The sequence below is a fragment of the Pagrus major genome, chromosome 23, assembly GCF_040436345.1.
Source record: "Pagrus major chromosome 23, Pma_NU_1.0".
Classification (NCBI taxonomy): domain Eukaryota; kingdom Metazoa; phylum Chordata; class Actinopteri; order Spariformes; family Sparidae; genus Pagrus; species Pagrus major.
This window is the reverse complement of record NC_133237.1, coordinates 7,327,782-7,348,001: the sequence shown is the minus strand read 5'-3', so window position 1 is coordinate 7,348,001 and position 20,220 is coordinate 7,327,782. Positions and strand designations below refer to the sequence as shown.

At 42.1% G+C, this 20,220-nt stretch overlaps 3 protein-coding genes across 4 annotated transcripts; 1 reads left to right on the top strand and 2 right to left on the bottom strand.

The window, feature by feature from the left end:
* Positions 1–1,257: 1,257 nt before the first annotated feature.
* Positions 1,258–10,009, bottom strand: znf653 (zinc finger protein 653). Its single transcript, XM_073493663.1, has 10 exons — positions 9,764–10,009; positions 9,558–9,592; positions 8,063–8,380; positions 7,409–7,923; positions 7,129–7,306; positions 4,555–4,639; positions 4,299–4,416; positions 4,091–4,205; positions 3,913–4,012; positions 1,258–3,633 (listed from the first exon to the last, which is right to left on the bottom strand). The coding sequence occupies exons 1-10, from the start codon at positions 9,985–9,987 to the stop codon at positions 3,456–3,458; spliced, it is 1,866 nt and encodes a 621-aa protein (XP_073349764.1). The 5' UTR covers positions 9,988–10,009; the 3' UTR covers positions 1,258–3,455.
* A 136-nt stretch (positions 10,010–10,145) lies between these two features.
* On the top strand, positions 10,146–12,993 carry swsap1 (SWIM-type zinc finger 7 associated protein 1). 2 transcript variants are annotated; one of them, XM_073494840.1, is made up of 3 exons: positions 10,146–10,371; positions 10,461–10,710; positions 11,637–12,993. In XM_073494840.1, the coding sequence occupies exons 2-3, from the start codon at positions 10,468–10,470 to the stop codon at positions 12,204–12,206; spliced, it is 813 nt and encodes a 270-aa protein (XP_073350941.1). In that variant the 5' UTR covers positions 10,146–10,371; positions 10,461–10,467; the 3' UTR covers positions 12,207–12,993. The 2 variants fall into 2 exon arrangements, with proteins under 2 accessions (XP_073350941.1, XP_073350940.1); XM_073494839.1 differs by lacking the exon at positions 10,146–10,371 and having other exon boundaries at positions 10,378–10,710.
* A 256-nt stretch (positions 12,994–13,249) lies between these two features.
* Positions 13,250–18,618, bottom strand: epor (erythropoietin receptor). Its single transcript, XM_073494654.1, has 8 exons — positions 18,311–18,618; positions 18,016–18,151; positions 17,505–17,671; positions 16,838–16,989; positions 16,547–16,703; positions 16,279–16,366; positions 16,071–16,158; positions 13,250–15,780 (listed from the first exon to the last, which is right to left on the bottom strand). Exons 1-8 carry the CDS (start codon positions 18,495–18,497, stop codon positions 15,040–15,042), a joined length of 1,716 nt encoding a protein of 571 aa, XP_073350755.1. The 5' UTR covers positions 18,498–18,618; the 3' UTR covers positions 13,250–15,039.
* Between the last annotated feature and the right edge of the window lie 1,602 nt (positions 18,619–20,220).

The following is a 20,220-nucleotide window of genomic DNA, read 5'->3' as shown; positions in this document are numbered from 1 at the left end:
ACAACTTTACAGAACTAATAGCTGTAGGTTACTGGAGCTTTTCGTTTCTCTCAGCTGATGAATTTTCACAGAATTGCAGTTGTTACGTTTCGATTTTTGAGGGAACATTTTTCTGCAAGTGCTCATAAGATTCTTCAATTGCCACTTTTTGGACAGAAGTGGGGATTCTTGTCTCGAGCTGATTCATGGGCAACAATGACCACTCGTGTTGGCAGGGTGTGTTTTTCCAGAGGACGGCAAGATAAAGGAAGTTGTTTACCTTGATGACGTGGGGAGGTGTGCTCATTTGCACAAACCACAGTAGAATAGAAGGCTCTCTTTGATAATTACCCACACAAATAAAAGGAAGGCTCCAGCTCATTCAAATGCAGCAGAGGCCTCTTGTGTACATGCAAACATTGAACTCCAGTACTCATATCTCATCTAGAGAAAGACTGATAAACTTCAAACCTTTACTTTCTAAAGCACTGAATGATTTCTGACCTGCTCGCTGACTATGACCCAGTCAGACCTGTCAGGTTATCTGGTTTCTAATTTGTATATCTGTGTGTGGTTTGGGTTTGTTGCTTAGCTGCAAGGTTAATGTATTTTTGAGAAACTTTTTTAAATGTTGAACTTGTAGTTTACTTTTAATAAAATGCCAGTATAAATAAAAATGTCACGCTTTGATCCGTAGACTTCCTCCAATGTCATATTTCTGACATTGTACAGTGTGCCATATGCTTCATCTGAACTTCACAGTGATTTAAAGCAGACATTAAGGAGTACAGAGACTGTGACAGGTGGATATTACTAACTCAACTGCAAGACAATGGAGGAGGATAGATTATTTACAGCAGCAGAATACTGATGATCAATCACAGCATGTTCATGGGGACATGAAATGTTTGAGTCGCTGATCAGAGAAGGTGTGGAATGGGCTTATATAAAGTTAATGAATATATGTAAACTCATCAAATATTAAAATTAATTACCAAATTCAGAAGATGGATTTCTGTTTGCTGGAGCTAAACCAAACATCTAGTAACAATGAACATGTCCAGTATTCAGCTGACTGAAAGGGTCCAGTACCTGTGATGTAATTTTATGACTAGGTGTTATGACACTTATGCTTTTCATGCCTTTTCTTACTATTTAAGCACACCCCACACTTTGTCACAAACACACAAACACACCCTTAAGCGCATAATGCAAGAGGCAAGAACACCTTGTTTTGTGCCAAACAAATGTGAGAAAAAGATACAATACAAATACGAGTCATATTCACATGTTTTAGTGATTCATCAGTCAACAGAACTGACAGGAAAGGGGGGGGGGGGGGAAAGTGCATTTTCTTAGAAACTAAAACACAGACACAACAAAAGACAGCAACACAAGAAGACTGAGGTGAACTTTCCTGAGAAACTGTCACATTAAACTCACAGGATTTCTCTTCGGGGCCTGTGAGTCAGGACTCTGGGATCTTGAGAACAGATTTTAAGGAAAAAATATAAGATCAAGACTGCTGACCCACACAACAGATGCTCAATAATAGAAGAACTGAAAAGGAGAACCCTACGTTTGAGTCAGTAAGAGCAGTGTAGGGCAACAGATAACACTCACACCTCAATGATGTCAATTTTACAGCCTTAATTTCAAGTATATTAGCACACATATGTAGTGATATCTCACCCACTGACCCAAATAACAACTTGTCATGGTGGTGTACCCTGATGGCGTCCATGTTCTTCCGACTCGTCGTGTAGCGAGACAAACGGGAACGCTATTTGTGCTACAAGCCAGGAAATGACGTCACGTTCTCGCGTAAGAGCAACTCGGGCGAGTGGTCTCCCATGTAACTGGAATGCAGCATAACAATGGACCAAGCTATCATATTAAAATGATCTTCAGTGGACCATACCATTGTTAGGCAGTTGCAAAATATTTTTTCTTATCAAACTTTGAATGACCGTTCGCTCAGCCCACCCCTCCATATTGTTGCTGCGCCTGTTTTCTTGGACTTAACAGTAATATTGGAGACAGATTTACCGCGCAAAATTCTTAGAAATCTTCCAGACAATTGGTTGCCGATTTCAAATAAAGGGGGGAAAATAAGCTACATGAGTAAGGAAAATGTAGGATTGGATTTATTTTGTTATAATGTAAAGGTTAGCTTTGTGTTATATTCATATTTTCAAACAGTGTGTTTCACTTATAACATTAGAAGAGAAAAGACTTCTAAGATGAGAACTACGTTTGGTGAAGTTTAGCTGGAATTGCTGGAAGGCAAGCTTTCCCAAATCCAATAAGGAGTACGAAATTACGAATCCACCTTCTGCAAAAGCATGGCCCGTCCTAATCTGCCTCTGATTGCCAAGTACTCATTGCCATCATTGTTTCGGTTGGTTAAATTTAGGTGTGAGGAGTGATGATTGGTTAGGGTTAGGGAAAGAATATAAGGGCAAGATGGACAGAGTGGAGTGGGTCATGCCTTCGCCATGGTGTGATTCATAAGATTTGCTGAACTGAGGCGCTAATTTTAGCTTCACTCTCACACTGAAGCATCCTGGACTGACTCCCACACAGTGTGGAAATACTACATAGTAGATGTGCTATCATGAACAGGGCTTTTTAAATGGAACCTGTAACACTTTAAAAAAACAAAGTAGTATGAAATGCTGCTTCCATTGGAAGTATTGAAGGGTTACTATTGTGGGGAGGAAGCTAGTTAGGCAGCTGTGCTAATGTTTTATTTGTCACATTAGAGCAAGCCAGAATTTTCATATAAGGAGTATGTTTAGCTCAACAGGTAGAGAAATCTGTTTGACTGAACAGCTGTGTCTACATCTTGTTGTTAAGGTGCAATATGTCAGATCTGGCCAGCTGTCTAATTCATATTTCAGCATTTCACCAGAGTAACCGCTATATGCTGCTAACTGTAGCTGCTGTTAGTAAGTTAGCTCAGTTTGCATGTACGTCTCGCTGTCTAAACTGGGAGCACAGAGCACCAGGGGAGTGTTCGTGTTTATAGTGCTAACACAGGAGCTTTGTACCAGACAGGTCGGGGCTAACTGGTTAGCATGCTAACTTTGGTGGATATCTGATCATGATGTCAATATTGCTATTTTCACATTATGTCGATAATTTTAGCTATTAATTTAGCTGTTTGGGGGTGGGGTTCAGCGAACGGTCAATTGGACATCATCAATCAACAGCAGACAAAGTTTTTTTTCCTGCTGTACCAACTAGGTTCAAACCCAGTGTCTGGGTGCTGTACTCTGAAACAGCTCGTGTCCTGCACAGCTGACAGACGGGCCCACTTTTTCCTTCATTCACTGCGTGGTCACAGGTTCACATCATCCTGGACATGAGAGGTAAGACAAACACAGCAAAGGAAAGTCTGTCTCATCACTGGAAGTTTCCCTCTGGTTTCGGAGGGCCAACTTGTACTTGCTCAGCACCAGTGTCTGGACACCTCAGGTTGCCTGCTTGTCTGGGTGGCTCTTTAGCTTGTGGAATTTAACGCTGTCCAGCTTCTCGAACCTCTTCTCACAGAACTCGCAGGTGAAGTTGTAGTGGGCCTCTGGAGTGTGTTTCTTCATGTGCCAGTTCAGGGACGCACGCTGGCGACACTGGTAGCCACAGATTTCACATCTGACAGATGACGTGGGTGAGAGAGAAGAAGAGCGACAGTTGTATAGCTGATTATTCGCATCTTTTATTGATGAATTTCTTTATCCTCTTACATACTCATTCAGTTTCACTTCTGCATTAGTGTGATGTAATGAACCCATCCTTAAAGGAAAAGTTCACCCAAAAATTTAAATTTCGTCACTGTCTATTCACCCTCATGCCGCCAGAAATGTCTTGTCGACTACAAAATTTCACCTGACAACATAACACTGAAATTTGTTTTCAGCTTTAATAACTTACTGCAGTGGTGTTTCTCCTGTGTGGGTCCGCCGGTGAACCTCCAGGTGATTCTTACGCTTAAATGATTTCCCGCACGTCTCACAGATGAAATCTCTGACCCCTGTAAAAAGATTCTGTTACATTTGGAGGTTGATGACAATGAGATTCAGACATGACGAGTGTCCCTTTGTGAGCCCACCTGAATGGATAATCATATGGCGATGCAGGTGGTTTGACAGGTAGAACTTTTTCCCACAGCCTGGATGGGGGCAAACTTTGGTCCTCCCTTTCCTGTGAACGAGGTTGACGTGATTCTACAGAGAGAGAGAAGTGAACCACACAGATGGTTAGTGTAATCTTAAGCTAAACAAACATAGCTGAAATGTGAGGTATCAATGCTGTTTTACCTGAAAGCTGCTAATAGCAACATAGACTTGACTGCAGCCCTCGTATGGACAGTGGAACATCTTGAGCATCCCATCTGCTTCAATGACGGGACCTCGCCTGTTTCTCTTTGACCTGACGCTGCAAAAACACATACTGTAGACTTAACAAGAGGACAGTAAGAGGAGCAGATCTCTGCTGTGCACCTCGACCTTACATCCTTCTCAGTGTGTCTGAATGTGACCCAAATTTACCATCCAGCGTATGTTTGCCACTTACCTGCTCAGACTCCGCTGCAGCTCTCTGTCACTACCCAGCTCCAGAGCATCGACACTGGGCTGCAGCAGCTGTTTGTCGCTCAAACCTGCAGAGAAACAGTATGAAAACTGATGGCAAGCATTTTGAGAAATTGGCACTCAATTCTTGGCCTTTGGTTGCCATGAGTGGCAATAGGGCTGCACAATATACATCGTTTCAGCACTGGCAAATTAACTCAAACACATCATGCAACAACTTCTCTACAACTTTTCTGCTGCTTGATACAAAAGAAAAACTTCACTTTCCATGACTAATCTCCAAGAAAAGTCAGATATTACATAATTTAGTCTGTATTAGGGGTTATTAAAGGCTCTGCACACACAGCGCACACTCATTGATAATTCTTGATCAACAAAGCAGGGCTGACTTTGGGTTTTTTGATATAATGCACTTCCCCCAAAAATACCCCAATTATTCTAGCATGATTAATTATTTCAAAATAGAGCTATTCAAGTTATCTTGATTAAAAAAATCATATCGTAATATATATATATATTGCAGAAAATTAATTTCCGATATTGTGCAAATTGTTGCATGAGCGATATTAAGATATCGCTGTTACAGCAACAGCTTCATTTGCATAAGTGTGTTCACTCGCATGTGCACAGGCATCTGTTAATGACCCAAGTGAATTAAGTTGTGTGAGTGTGGCGTGACAAGTTCGATCCACATGACAACAGCTGCACTTCTGGTATTTTGTACACCAGGAATTAAGGGTAGAGACGTAAACTGACAAGAGTTAAGATTCACATTCCGTACCATCAGATAAAACACACAAATAATAAAGCTTTAAAAAACTCTTTTATGTCAAATTTTAAGTATTAAATTGACGTACAAGTGCAAAGCATCTTAATGAACCAAAATATAAGGTGCCTAATAATGACAACCCTATTTAAGCCTATGCCTGTTTGGCCCTGTGTATGTCATGGTGTATTCACTGATTCTGTTTCCAGTGGACTTGGCTACATTTTGCTTTTATCGATACATTAACTTTTCCAACTCTGCCAAGTGTAAAATAGTTTTGTGTTTTTTTAGCACTGCTTTTCTGATTTCAGTCATTGCCATTCAGGTTTATTCGTATGCATGCAGAAAAAAGGTGGATGGAAACACATGTATTTACAATTTGTGTGCAACATGAACCCTCAACAGGAAACAAACTCTGGTGCCAAAGTAAATATATTTTAATTCCATTCATCTTAATTCAACTGTTGATCTGTGTCATGTCATCAGTTAGTACCTTCACATGCACACTAGTGTCCCTGATGTGACAAATGCTGGTTTTAATGATGTTCAAGATAAGACATGGAACCTGGTTATTCATGTGTGTGATTTTACATTATCCAGGTTTCTGTAATAGAGTGTCTTTGACTCCTCAACATCTGAGACACATCAGTATCTTTCTTTCATGACCCAATTTATTTTAATTTTATTTACATTTTATAGTTTACAGTGCCTAAAAGATGGCTACATACATTTAATAAAGCAGTTTAGATATCTCTGACAGCATTGTGTATTATCCAGAGGATGTCAGCCAGAATGTGCTTTTTGCAGGAAACTCTGGACAGAATTTACACATACTCATCAACCAACAGCAGGATTGTAGAGTAAACATTATGGTGGGTCTTCGGCAGAATGTCACAGAAGCAGATGCAAATCAGCTCTGCCAACACTGTTCCCTGCAGCAACTCAAACTAGTGGCTGCAGGTTTTATTCCTGCCGCATCTCAAATCAAGGATCAAACATCTGGATTTAAGGCCAATACCTCGACTATGTTCATCAAAATTACCTGGATGGACTCAGAGCCTGAGGATTTTCTAGTTTCACTTTAGTTTCAGGGTGAAGAACAGCGAAACTTTTCCATTATATCTCTTGTACATGCATGCACAGTGTTCTGGAGTCTTATCTCCGCGTAGATCGAATGATGTTTGCACGGAACATAAATAACCACGTGGGTATTCATTACAGTCTATGTTACATGACTCTTCCACAGTGCTGTAAGCAAATTAACTCTGTGAAACACAAAATAGGTAGCAGCCAGTTTCAGTTCATGGTACAACAGCTTATTGAGTCAGCCTGCAGCATCAACCAAACTGTTTGACCTTTCTGATGTCTAAAATTAATAACAAAATTCACTTATGGGGCCACCATTTACATCTCGCATACACTTCGCCCTACGTCCGTTAGGTTTGGTTTGACAGCGTTTTGTTTGGGTAGAGGTTAGCACTCAGTCCGCAGTACAGCCTCTTGTGGGTTTCCTTCCTTTTGTTTATTTTGGCGGGCCCATCAGCTTTTGTTTTGACTATTTGACTTGATACTGGTTGGTTCATGGTTTGTTTAAATAAATAATTTAATAATAAATAAAATAAAAGTTCTTTCTGATGCACCTTGACTCATTTGATTATGTTAGACCTCATAGGGGTCAAAATCTTTATTGGGGGACGTAACAGAGGGAAGTTCTACATTTGGATTCAGCCCCCCGTATGTATTTTGAGTAAGGGCCCCAAAAATGCAGAGTCAGTTCTGAATGTAGCGCACCTGTCATGGAGTCTTCATCCTCCGCTGTTCTTAGTTTTGAGTCAGACGTGCAAACCTGGTTGTAGGTGACACCCCCGATGACAGTGCAGGTGACTTCCTCCACGTTTCCGCCGCCCATGTTGAGCTGGATGCCCTCTGATGCCAGGGCTTCATAGCTGGGGCCAGTGATGATAATTAACTGGGGATAGAAAAGATGGAAAAACAACGGTGACATCTGAGAATAGAAATAGTACACTCCTCTGTGTGTACCAACATCTCTGTAAAGTACTCAGTCACACACCTGTGAGCCTTCCAAAGCGGTCCTCTGGTCAGGAATCTCACAGCTGGTCACCACCGTCTGCAGAGTCTGAGGGTCAAACAGCTCGCTCTGCTCTTGCATGGGCGGCGGGACTGACAGCTCCGGCTGAGCTCCCAGCGGGACTGAGCCGCTCAAGCTCTGTGTCAGCACTAAGTCCTCGTCCGCCTTCTCCAGTTTATCAGCTAAGGACGTTGTTACAGTAACACGCTCATAACCGTGCGGTACAGTCCTGATCTCTTCCTCTTCTCCATCTCTCTCCTGCCTCAGATCCTCAGCCTCCTCGGCCTCCTCCTCTGAGGGGACGGAGGAAAATGCTGCTGCAGGGGAGCCTTGTTGTTGCTCCATGACCATCTCCATCTCCCAGACCGGCTGTCCTGTCAGTGGAACATCCTTGGAAGAGGCCTCTATACTGGGCGGGTGGTCTAGAGCTGAAGTCTGTTTTATGGGGCTCATGGGGGCATGTTGTGTCTCAGAAACATCCACATTTTCTTCCACATCTACAGAAAAGCAGATAAAGAGCTTGTTGATCAAGGAATTCAGGATGTACCAGCTAATGATAAATATTCAAATACTTATAATATCAAGAATGAAAGTGAATAGCGCTAAATGAGTCAAAGATTAAAGTTATCACTGCACCTTTGAACTGTTTGTGAGCCTCCTTTCTCCTCTTCCTGCTCACTACACCTTTAGCGACAGGCATGTCTGTCTTTGCTACATTCTCTCCATCGCCCTCTTCGTTCACTTCCCCTTCTTGCTCAGAGTCACTTGCCTCCCTCGGTGGTGAGAAAAGGTATTGCACAAATGAGTGGTCAGAGTCACATTGCCAGATGGCAGCAGTGGAAAAGTTGGGCTGGGGCTCCAGGGCTCTGAGCTGGGGCTCATGAGGGCAGGAGCAGGAGTGCTCCTGGTACCAACACACCAGACTCTGGAGGCTGGAGACTCGCTCCTTCCTGCCTGGGGAACAACAGAAGTCAGGTCGCAGATGAGTGAAGAACTGGACTTGAGAAGATTTTAAATCTACATGTTAATCCACTTATCAGGAGAGTGAGAGCAACAATTCTTTAGGCAAAATAGCCCATATAATACACACAACACCCTTCTATGGAGGCTCATTTCTGCCAAATAAAGAGACAAAAATGGATGAAAAGTTAGGACTGAAAAAAATATATAAATACTCTTATGAGACACAAAATCATAACTGTGTTCGACTTTATAAGTAAAAAACTAAAAGAAACTAAGTTCTACTTCTTACCCGAAGAAAGTCCTGAAATGTCACAATTTTCTAAAGCCCAAAATTTAAAAAAACTAAAAATATTCAATTTATTTTCACGAAAAACAAAGAAAAACAGCATGACCTTATATTTTAGGTTAGAACTTCATAATGTAATGTAATGTAATGAAAAAACTCAAATCCATTTTTAAAATATTTGCAGATCTTTTTGTTGACCAGCTAATTGCTTAATCAACAAATAATTTCAGCTCTTATTAGATAAGTCCAAAATTTTACTTTTAGGTCAAAATTGGGGGATGTCAAGACATAATTTTGAGAAATTAAGTCAAAATGAGTGAAAAATGAAATAAACGTTACAATTTTTGACTTAAAAAGTCAAAATGAAGTTATTATTACATAATTATAATGTATTCTACTATCTCTAGATTTGATTCAATAAGAAAAATGTACTTAGACATACAAAAATTTGACTTATTTCCTGATATTGATAATTGGAAGTTTCAAAATCTAATACAATGTATCAGCAGATGGTAATCCTTTTAAACATAAACACAACATAAATAAACAAGTCTACTGTTTTTGAGATTTCTGACCAAGCTATATACTGAACGGGACATTTTCCTGAAAAGTCTACTTGTCAGTGCTCTCTGGTGGACAAACCATTAAGGCTTCTTAATACTTAAAACATAAATGAAACCATTTGTCTCCTAGCACATTTCTCTTTCTCAAATCACGTTAAAAAATAGCAGAAAAGCAGATTTCATGCTGAGAGATTAAATAACAGATTTATTGAGCAACCTACCAATTTATAACTGATCTAACATAACCAGCTATTACGCACCACCCAAACACATGTGACCGATGTAGAAAATACTTCCATGTGTCAGTGACACCACTCACCTTTTTTCTGTTTTACTTCTGGAGCAATTTTCTTCCTGTAATGCAGAAACACGTTCATGTGGACAGTGAGCTGTCAGGTTAGAAACAATGCAACACTCAGTGAAGCTGAGGGAATAGCTAGTATATGACAGCAGACCATTTGCGCTGTCTGGTTAACGTAAGATGACTTTAGCACAAAGAAACAGAGAATAGCTGTGACTGCTTACCCGCAGTATTTCTGCTGGTATTTGTCTCCATAGGTGGAGTTGAGCAGGATCAGATACTCTGCCAGTCCAGCATCACTCAGACTGGTCCGCCTGCGGAGCTCACTCCACAGCTTGTGCGACTCTCCCAGGTACACCCTCCTCACATCGTACTTCTTTCGGGATTCAAGACGCCTCTGAGCTCGGTCGGTGTCCGTGAGCCTGGGCCGTCCTCTGCAACGCCTCATAACACCTTTCCCTTGGTGCCCAGCTTGGTCAGCGTCCAGGGAAACTTCCAACTCTGCCAGGCTCTGCGCCATCTTGGCCACAGCAGCTGATGTTGTGATTACCCGGCATCCCGGAAGTTGTCGGACCTAACCGGAAGCACTGTTACAGACTCCTTTTTTTTGTTCGTGTTCCCACGCCATGGGTTTGTAAACTTTGCCGAAACATTCATGAACACAGTCATGCACCACATGGCCACATTTCTATCAAAATGCCCGTTATAGAAATAACCAGTGTGTACACCGAGAACCGCAGCGGAACGGTACAGTGCAAAACGCGTTTCCCCACGGAACGCACCAGCACGAACACCATAGTGCATCATGTAAACAGACGCGGGAAGCTTCAGCGTGAACAGCATTATTAGACGACACAAGCACAGCAAAGTGTGAGGCATCGCAGCGTTAGTCATGACAGACATTTTAACACTTGTGTTCAGGACTTTCATGTCACAAACGGATGTGACGAAGGACCTCCAGGCCACTGCTCCATCTGCTCCATCGCCTCCGACATGCAGCACGCTGGTGCTCGGGGACCACAGCATCAGCCGCTCCGTGCTGCTGCTGGCGGCCGTGACAGCTGCCTCCGAGATGGGGATAAAAGTGATGTTCTTCACCCAAACACAAATTCAAAGCCTTCCTGTGTCTCTGCAGAAATGTGTTCCCAACCTGAGCCCGGAGAGTCTAAAGGTAGAGACCACTTTCCTGTCTGTGCATCATATATTTCACCTCTTAACAAGTCACCCGTTTAAAGAGCTTTTACGTCGTAACTGTTGGATTTATTCATGGTTAATGAATCATTTACTAATGATTTCTAGATAAAGCAGCAAGCATCAAGTAGCTTGAGCTGCAGGATATTTGGACCACAATTTATTACATTTTCATCAAAGTTTTCAGCTCAACACTTTTTTGATTTTGGTAACTAAAAACCCTTTTTCAGTCACTTACCAGTATTTGTAACTGTACATGTGGATTTAATGGCTAAATCACGAACATTTATCAATGACTTTAATTTTAATGACTCACCAGCAAGAGAGAATTTGCCATTTTACCTGGCAACCCAACAAATATAAAGCCAGCTTCAGCCCTATAAAATGATGATGAAAATCTACCGATATATCATTAAATATATCACTCACACAAGCGCAAGTGTTGTTCTTATACATTGGACATATTATTTTGTATTATTTAAAAAAGTAAGTTAGGAAAATTGTTGTTTACTGAAAAAAATGGATAAAAAGTTCAGTTCCACAAATTTTCAGAGCATGAGACAAGCACAATTTTTAGCATTTTGCTTGATAAATAACTTGAAAGTATCTATTGACAAAACATTGTTGTCAGTTAGTTGGCTAATTAAGAAACATTTCTGAACCTTTCTTATCACGGTACATCAGATGAGACCACACTAAGTAGAAACCAGAGGATAGCAGTGGTGCTTGACTAGTTTGAGCCTTTGTGATAGTGAACTACTTATATTTTTTTGGATTGATGACGTGGCTTTCTGAGAAATTGTGATGAGCATTTCCCGCTAATCTTTGACATTTCATAGACTCATTCTACTTTTCTGTGTTAGTTTAAGTTCTTTCTTTCTTTCTTTCTTTCTTTTCTTTTTAAAGAAAATCAAGTTTTCCTATCCCCGGACAGTGGAGGAACTGCTGCAGCAGGTTGCCAGCCTTCATGAATCCACCAACACATCTCCCTCACCTCCCTCACTGATCATAGTGGACAGGCTGGAGGCCTACCTGTGTGGTCCTGGAGGTGTCAGCCACAGTGGATTTCACCCAGGAGAGCAGTCCTGTGCAGCACACCTGTCTGCGCTGCTGTGCGACAGTTCTGCCTTTCTCACACAACTCCTGAAACAGCGCTCCTCGAGCTCGGCTCCCTGCCGTCTCATCGTCTCTTTTCAGTCAGAAGTGGACACTGTGAATGCTAGTGGGGATGCCTTCACCACAGATCCCATCCTTGATGTTCTTGATCGTTATTTCCAGGTACGATGTACTCTGGACCGAGACAGAAGCTATGAAGCTGCAGCAGCTGGACTCCAGGAGGTGTGGAACATTTACCTTTCTGGGTCAGGCATCACAAGGGCCTCTAGTACCAAAGAGTGTGAGGACAGGCCAGGTGTAGCCCAAGAGTGGCAGCTGTTAATTTTCCCTGATGGTTTAATGGAGTTTAAGATGGTTTGACAATGTCTTTATCAAATACTGAGGAAGTAACTGAAAGTCAAGTCAGTTTGGAGTTTCGTTCAGCAAAATGCTATTTTTTTTAGCTCTGCTTGGTTTAAAGGGTCCAGTGTGTAGGATTTAGTTACATCTAGTGGTGAGTTTGCAGATTGCAACCAGCTGGACACCCTTTCTCTCACCCTCCCATATCGTGGCCGTTAAAAATGCAAAAGGCCCTCTCTAGAGCCAGTGTTTGTTTGTCCATTCTGGGCTACTGTAGAAACATGTCGGACTCCGTGGAAGAGGATCAACTCCCTCCCTGTGGATATGAAAGGCTCATTCAAAGGCATCAGATTCTTAGTTTCAGGTGATTATACACTAATGAAAAACATAATTATGAACATTACTTTATATCTCTGCCCCTAAATCCCTCTCAACCCTACGCACTGGACCTTTATCTTTAAAGAGTTAAGCACATGCGGTGTTGAGGAGACGCACTACAATAAAGAGGGCCTTTGTCAATGTTACACTTCATTTTTTAAGTAAAGCAGATCTGATATTAAATGATAAAACCAGTCTAACTTGTTGTCTTATCTGTGATGCAGCATGATGTTATCTGTGAGTTAACAGGAACAAAGTGGTTGTAGATGCACAACATTTTAGTATAATTGTTGAATGACATAAAGCTTTGTCAAACACATGAGTAATATCTTAAACATTGCAAAGTTGACTTGCGATCCCCCTTAAAAGACAAAAAAGAAAGGTCAGAAATCTACGCTGTATGTTAAAAATAAATATATTTTGTATACCATATTAATGTGTTTTCTTCTTTCTCAAGCCCTTAATCATCTCATGACTTCTTAGTTTTATGTTGTAACCCTTTGAGGGATACCAGGAAGGAATCAGTGATTTACATGTGTGAGATGTTGGACTAGTGGCTGATATTACAGTTAAATTATTTTACAAATCAGAAAATATACAAAGTACAAGTTTTACTCTTGTCATCTTTGATAAATCATGAATTAGTTTTGAAAAAACACGCAACAATTTGTAAGAGACGGCAGTTGTGGGTTTTGATCTTTAAAACTTTATTTTCTTTTTGAGTCACACATTTTTTTCAAAAATATATCGTCATCATCGTATAGAAATGTAGTTATATAAAACAACTTTAGTCACAAGATATTTTTCCTAAGACACAAAAGCAGGCAAGCATGAACAATATAAATACATGTTTCAGTTTGACTTTAAAACTGCAATGAATGTAAATGTTTTGAATAGAGGTGTGAAGGTTCGGACACACTTCAAATGCTCTGCTCTTTAGATGGCAGCAGTGGCTAAAAACACAACTTAGGCATGACAAGTCAGAGACTTATTAACAACAACAGTTAGTACTGCCTTAAAACCTTCCTATGAAGCCTACAGTAGTATTCATTTTATTTATTTGTTCCTGGACTATGCGTTTGGGAAATGGCAACATCTTACTGATATAGTTGTCCTCTGAAACACGTGATAAAATACAAAAAGCATCATGATATTATTTACAAGTACAGTGAGTTTCTTCACATTTGGAAATGACATTGACATAATGCTGTAGGGTTCCAGTGAAAGCTGTTTGATTTAAATTTGAGGGAATTTTAAAGGATAAGATTGGCAATATTCTATATCATACTCCAGTGGGCGCTGTAGTTTTTAGCAAATATTAGTCAAAAAGTAGTAATTGGCCTGTAAGTTTGACACTAAATAAATAAGCCCCTGTACCTATGTTCATCACAATAAAGGAACATGTCACAATGGTTGACTCATTGGCATGTTGTTAGTTGCTTGGCTCTACAGATGGCAGTGTTGTTCAGCCAGTCTGCCACTTTGGTACAGGCTGAAATATGTCAGGAGTTATTTATTGGTTTGTCCTGACATTTTGTCGTCCAAGGATGAAGTGTTTAATCTACCACCATGATCGCATCTGATTAGCAAATGTTAGAATGCTAACACTGTTAGCTGCAAAGGTAAAAAGTAAGATGGTGAACATGGTAAACATGCCTGCCAAATGCTAATGTGAGGCATCCATACTTGTTTTTCAGTTACAAGTTGGATATATCAGAACTTTCAAAAAAATCAGCTTCCTAGCCACAAATTACAACCTGGACGTTGACAGGAACTCTGCTTACAAGTCAGACCGTCGTAATTAAGGTAACTGATGTGACATGAATGCATCACAGAGCTGCTAAGCAAAAAGTTCTACAGTATGTCACAGACGAATAAGCCATGTAAGGCTTTGGCTACACAGGCAAGACTTATAGAGAAATAAATTAATCAATGATTTTGTGTTTTTGTGGGATTTGTTGGCGATACAAAAAATATAGAATATCACCAAGCCTATTCTTTAAGACATATAAGAGGGACAGGGAAAGAGCATTGGCCAGTTATGTTCACAGTCTTCCATTTTAGGAGGTCTGCTCTGTATTTTAACCTAATAGCCAAAGTACACTTTGCTCAAATATGAATAAATCATTATAAAAGCACTCTGGAACTTGAATAATAACACCTTGATCTGATCCACAGGATAGGATACTCACAGATCAGCATGCAGACCTTTGCATTGAATACCAGCTGTCATTTCCATGTAATGGTATTGTCCTGTACAGACCAGGGATGGATTGGATAAAGTAGAAATGATGTGTGGACTCTTCCTCCTGAGTCCTTTAGCTTACACCTTTGTATCAGTCAGCTTCCAAATCCTTGTTACACCTCTCTTACTGTTAAAGAGAGGCTATGTAGCTTTTGGTGAATATCCAAATACCCTTCACAGAGCCTGCTTCAAGGCTCAGTCCATGTGCAGCCTGTCCAGCTTAGTTCCTTCTCAGCCGTCATCATTGACAGGGTGCTGCCTCGACAGGAAGGGTCTTTTATGAGCAGGGATCTCGTTCCTGTACTCATTGGCGTAGATAACCACTTTTCCAATGTCCTCTACTCTGCTCATGGGGCTGTAATCCATAGAGACCCCAGAGTCTGCCACGGCCATGTAGGTGTACCCAGGGCCTTTGGACATCCAGATATGGTTTGGGTACTCAAAGCTGGACTGTGACGAAAGGCGACCCGATCCGGAGCTCTGCTGCACGGATCCCAGGTCAGAGTGAGATTCACACAACACTGTTTTTCTGGAGGCAAAAAGCACCTCAAGGGGTAAGGCCTCCTCGAGGATGTCATCCAGGTGATCGTCTTCACTGCGGTTGTTGGCATTCAGGGTGACGTAGGCGTCTTGAGACTCCAGGAGAGAGGACTGGGAGGACGGAATGGGGTTCCGGTGGAACGCCCGTAAGCGGTCCATCAGCCACTGGTCGTGTGTTGTGGTTCTCCATCCCTCTGTCAGAGCTGCATCGACCCTTTCCAGTGGCTCTCTCTCGTCCAGCCCTTTCCTGACATCCATTTCCTCCTTCCTGCTTCCGGTCAAAGCTCTAGAGGTCTTCGGTGGCAGTGGCGGGGAAGTCAGTGAGGGGCAAAGGCTGAACTCTGATAGGACTTCCAGGGGAGCAGGGCATTCTTCTGAAGTGAAAAAGGCTGGAGTCAGCCATAAGCCTCCGTTGGTCTGCCCCAACCACTCCTGTACAAAAACAAAACAAAGGAGTTGGTTAAAAGGAACAGACCTCACAATTCAAGTGGTCGCTGTTCGAGTGAGAGAAACAATTTACTGATATGCAGGCTAATTAACAAATGTTAGCATGCAAACACAATCAACTAAGATGGTGAACCACATGGTAAACATTATACCCGCTAAACATCAGCATGCTAGCTTGGTCATTGTGACAGGCTGATGTTAGCATTTAGCATAAAGCAGCCTTGTGTGTTAACTACAGAGCCCATAGAAAGGCTGTGGACTGGTCTTGTTCTTACCTGAAAGTCTCCACCATAAACGGTAAAAAGGCCTTGAAACTTGCTGTCAGGAGTCGGAATAGTTGGCCAAATCTTCTTCACAAGGAACCTGAAAGGCGCCCAGATGCTTAAAATATAATTCGACATTTGTGTTTTTTTGCGTTAATCTGTACTGCGACATTCTGACAGTGGCAACCAGATCTTTTGCGTGTGTTCCCGGTTTACTGACCTGCGATGGGATAGGAGTATAGTGAGAGACAGCCCAATGAGGACGAAAGAGATGATGAGAGTCAGGGACACGATGAGAAGATCAAGTTCTGGTGGAGGCACAGAATGATCCAATGACAGTCAATGCAAACCATTGGGAACAAACTAAGCAAAAGTAATCTAACTACATACAGTGAGAATGTCAGACTACATATTCCCTTCCAAGACAAACCTGTGCTGCTGGGAATATATGACACATCTTCATATAACTTATGTGAATGAATACTCACGTGCAGGCAGTGTTTCCATGATCACCGGGTCACTCCAGGCACTCCAATAGCCGTTGTAGCTAATCCCATCCAGTTTTACACGGACTCGCACTTTATACTTCGTACCTGGCTGCAGGCCTCTCAGGATCAACTCTGAGCTGGCTCGTGCCTCCTCTACCTGCAAAACAGTCCTCAACTCATCAATATGGGTCCGTGTGTGCACCTAGCCTTCGACTATCCTGCTGCTTAAAGCTTTATACAGCCTCTAACATATCACTGAGGTCATGCAGGACATTAAGATAACCGTCATACCTGCCCCACGTGGCTGTCCGCTGTGGTGTAGCTGACCTCGTACATCATGCTGTCGTCCATGTACTTGAGCGGTGGAGGCACCCAACTGACATTCAGCTGGCCTTGCTGGCCCGTGCTGCTCACTGTCACGTTGGCCGGAGGGTCCAGAAGAACTGCAATGCAGAGAGACAGGAGGCAGCTTGTTAGGAGGGAAGTTGAGATAAGATCAGTCCTTTAGAAAACTCTGTCTGCAATAACAAATTTTTGGGGCATTTGAGAGCAGCGAAAACAAGCCGTAAACGCAACATTTTACATTTGCCATCTTTCAAGTTGGTCTTGTGAACACACAGCTGCACAGGTAGTGTACCATTGTTTTTTAGAGCTCTTTAATGGGAACAGTTGCCTGTTGCGGCAGAAAACAACATCTGAGCTGTGTGACTGAACAAAAACAGGTTGTGAGCCCGTAAAACCAAAACTGTACACTCAAAGACACTAGAACGAGGGGAACTGCAGTCGGGTGATAATTCTCTATAAGTTTGTTACTACAAGCAACCACTTTCACAACTAGATCCATTGTCAGAAATAAAATGATCAATTATATCAGCTTTAAAAAAAAAGGTGGGAAATTTAGAGGCAATTGATGCACTCATCACTGCTTAGTGGAAGCAGTGGCACAGTTTGCACTTACAGACAAGCTCGACGAGAAGGCTGCGATGGTGGATCTGTCTTCCATCTCGATCGACCTGGATGTCCATTTGGACAAACATCTGGGTTCGGTTCAGATGGCAGACGAACAGCCTCCTCCCACCTGCTGCACGGAGGACTCTCAGTGGGCACCTGCTGCTGTTTTCATTTCTGCTCGGGACAGAGGAAGACAGAAACACTGAGAATATACTTACTAGGAATTCTGACACAGGGCTATGCTGAAGTGTACTATTATTTATGTATTCAGACTGATATATTGACCTTCTCTTAAATACCAGGCCCCTACAACAGGCTGTTAAACAGTTTTTGAGTCTTAAATTACTTATACAATCACCCTGGTTTATGAACTCTTAAATGGTTTCATTTCTAGCCTATTGCAATGAAAAAAGAAGAAGAACAAAGAAAAATTGTCAGCTTTGGACCTGTTAAAGGCCCACACTATCATTACAGGCACCACACGGCTTATACACTGTCCCAAACTGGATGTGACCTACTGGTAGGTGTATGTGAAGGAGTACTGGTCCACAGAGCCGGCCCTCTCCTCATCTTCCTCCCAGAAGCACGTGAAGTCTTTCCTGCCTTCAGCAAAGCATTTGGGGTTTTCTGGTTCCTCTTTCAGCATCATAGACACTGACGAGGTGGAGTGAGGGGGGTGACAGACAAGTGTGATACTCATTATATGAGCTTATTTTTTAAAAATCTACCCAACTTCTCCACTTATTTTACTCTAAGTGTTTCTGTTTTGCTGGCACTGTAGGTAACAATAGGCCGTCAAAAATGTTATCCTACCTTTATTTTCGAAATCTCGTGCGCCCTGGACGATGGAAGGTGTTCGCATGGCGCAGAAAATCACGTGAAGTGCCAGCAATCGTCTCAGGTGATCACATATCATCCTTTTGTCTTCTCTGTGAACAGACAGACTTTGGCCTTCTGTTGTCCGCCTGCATACCGAGAGAACAACCTGCCTCAAACGCATCTGCTGCAGCTCTCTGGCGGGGTTGCTTGTTTTGTTGTTTAGATACCACGGATAGCGCAAGGCACTTACGCGCCTGCTTGCGAGCGATAAGGTGTGTACATCCGAGCTGTTTACTTTCTCCAAAAGTGAGGGGAGGAGAGGCGGAGCAAGGTTAGTCTTACTACTAGAGTTTTGACGCTGTTGTTGATGGGCGGGAGTCACGCGCTCATTGATGTTTACTGCTTGTTCCTGCAGCTGTGGTGAGTGAGGAAGTGAGCGGTGGACATGTGCCGTGCGTAAAAGCGCACGAAGGTCGATTGGACGGATGGATGGATGGATGGATGGATGGATGGATGGATGGATGGATGGATGGATGGATAGATAGATAGATAGATAGATAGATAGATAGATAGATAGATAGATAGATAGATAGATAGATAGATAGATAGATAGATAGATAGATAGATAGATAGATAGATAGATAGATAGATAGATAGATAGATAGATAGATAAAAGTAATCATGTTATTATTTTTTGCTTAATAGCTTTGTCCTGAGCACCTGTCTCGTGGATGAACTGTAGCTCACAGCCAGGAGCTGAAGCTGACCCTTTCAGGATGCGATTTCAAGGAGGTGGAGGCGGAGCCCGGCCCCTGGCTGGCCCCGGGCCACTTTAATCCCTGCATGTGCCCAAGTAACGGAAACCACGTAGTACTCACACACCTAAGCAGCAGAGCTAAACGGTTTCTTATCTACTCGCTGCACTCACATGTTTTCTTCGTTCGACCAGCATTATCTGAGCTGCAGACGTCCCTGTTTCTTCACCCATGATAAGTGGGCCAGGGGGGCGTAGCGGCCCATCCCCGTCAGTTTAAATGCAATAAAGCGCAACTTTACATCACATGAGAGGGGACAAGACAGCATGATCCCAGTGAAGTAGGTGCTGATGTAAAGAAGAGCTGCATTTCAGGCATATGACGACATCCAGCTACAGATGACGACAACACCTTTCAGTTTGTTTAGTTTACTTCAGCTCCACATCAGCCAGTTAAGTGACACTTAAAAACTCCAGCCCAAGTTCAGTTTGAAAGCATTTAGAGGCCCTGCACAGGGAAGGTAGCTGTGTCGTACTGACCAAGGTGGCAGGAAGAGGAGGATGAGGAAATCTATATTGTCGTGGAGGACAATGGCAGAGTGTGGTTTCTCTGGTTCTTCAGATAAAACTTGAAAAAAAAGGGCCTGGCCTGATGTTTTGGGGGTTAGGAAGCAGGATGCATGGGCATAAATTACACTTTAGATGCTGCTGTCACCACAAACACTACCCACTGGACACTTTATGACTGATTTGTAAAAAGGAACCGAAGACATTGATTTGCAATTACGCTCTCCCTTTTTGTAATGAATATATTCTTTATTTTCATATACACATCTCAACATATTCAATTTATTCTTGTTTATAAGATACATGTTTTCACAATGCTTCCATCCAACACATTCAGAGCCTAAAACAAAAGGGTTCAAATGATCTTACTGTCCCTCTTTTAGGGCAGGGTCAGGAATGCAAGACATGAAAACAACAGGATTATAAACGTAACAAAGAAAAGAGCTCGCCCCAGACTTACAGCTCTGGATGCTACAGACTTATTTGTACAAAAGCGTCAGTCAGTAGTTTCTCCATATGGCAGATACAAGACAAGGTTGTTAAAAATTCAATACCAGTGAACAGTTTAGCACATTCAATATGT

Coding starts and splice junctions, on each gene's coding strand:
- znf653 (XM_073493663.1), bottom strand. CDS start 9,987: ATGAGGCGTTGCAGAGGACGGCCCAGGCTCACGGACACCGACCGAGCT. Junction 9,593..9,763: donor TACCAGCAGAAATACTGCGG/GTAAGCAGTCAC, acceptor TCTGCATTACAG/GAAGAAAATTGCTCCAGAAG. Junction 4,640..7,128: donor GGATGAAGACTCCATGACAG/GTGCGCTACATT, acceptor GTTTCTCTGCAG/GTTTGAGCGACAAACAGCTG.
- swsap1 (XM_073494839.1), top strand. CDS start 10,432: ATGACAGACATTTTAACACTTGTGTTCAGGACTTTCATGTCACAAACG. Junction 10,711..11,636: donor TGAGCCCGGAGAGTCTAAAG/GTAGAGACCACT, acceptor TTCTTTTTAAAG/AAAATCAAGTTTTCCTATCC.
- epor (XM_073494654.1), bottom strand. CDS start 18,497: ATGCGTTTGAGGCAGGTTGTTCTCTCGGTATGCAGGCGGACAACAGAA. Junction 16,704..16,837: donor CGGACAGCCACGTGGGGCAG/GTATGACGGTTA, acceptor ACTGTTTTGCAG/GTAGAGGAGGCACGAGCCAG. Junction 16,159..16,278: donor ATACTCCTATCCCATCGCAG/GTCAGTAAACCG, acceptor GGCGCCTTTCAG/GTTCCTTGTGAAGAAGATTT.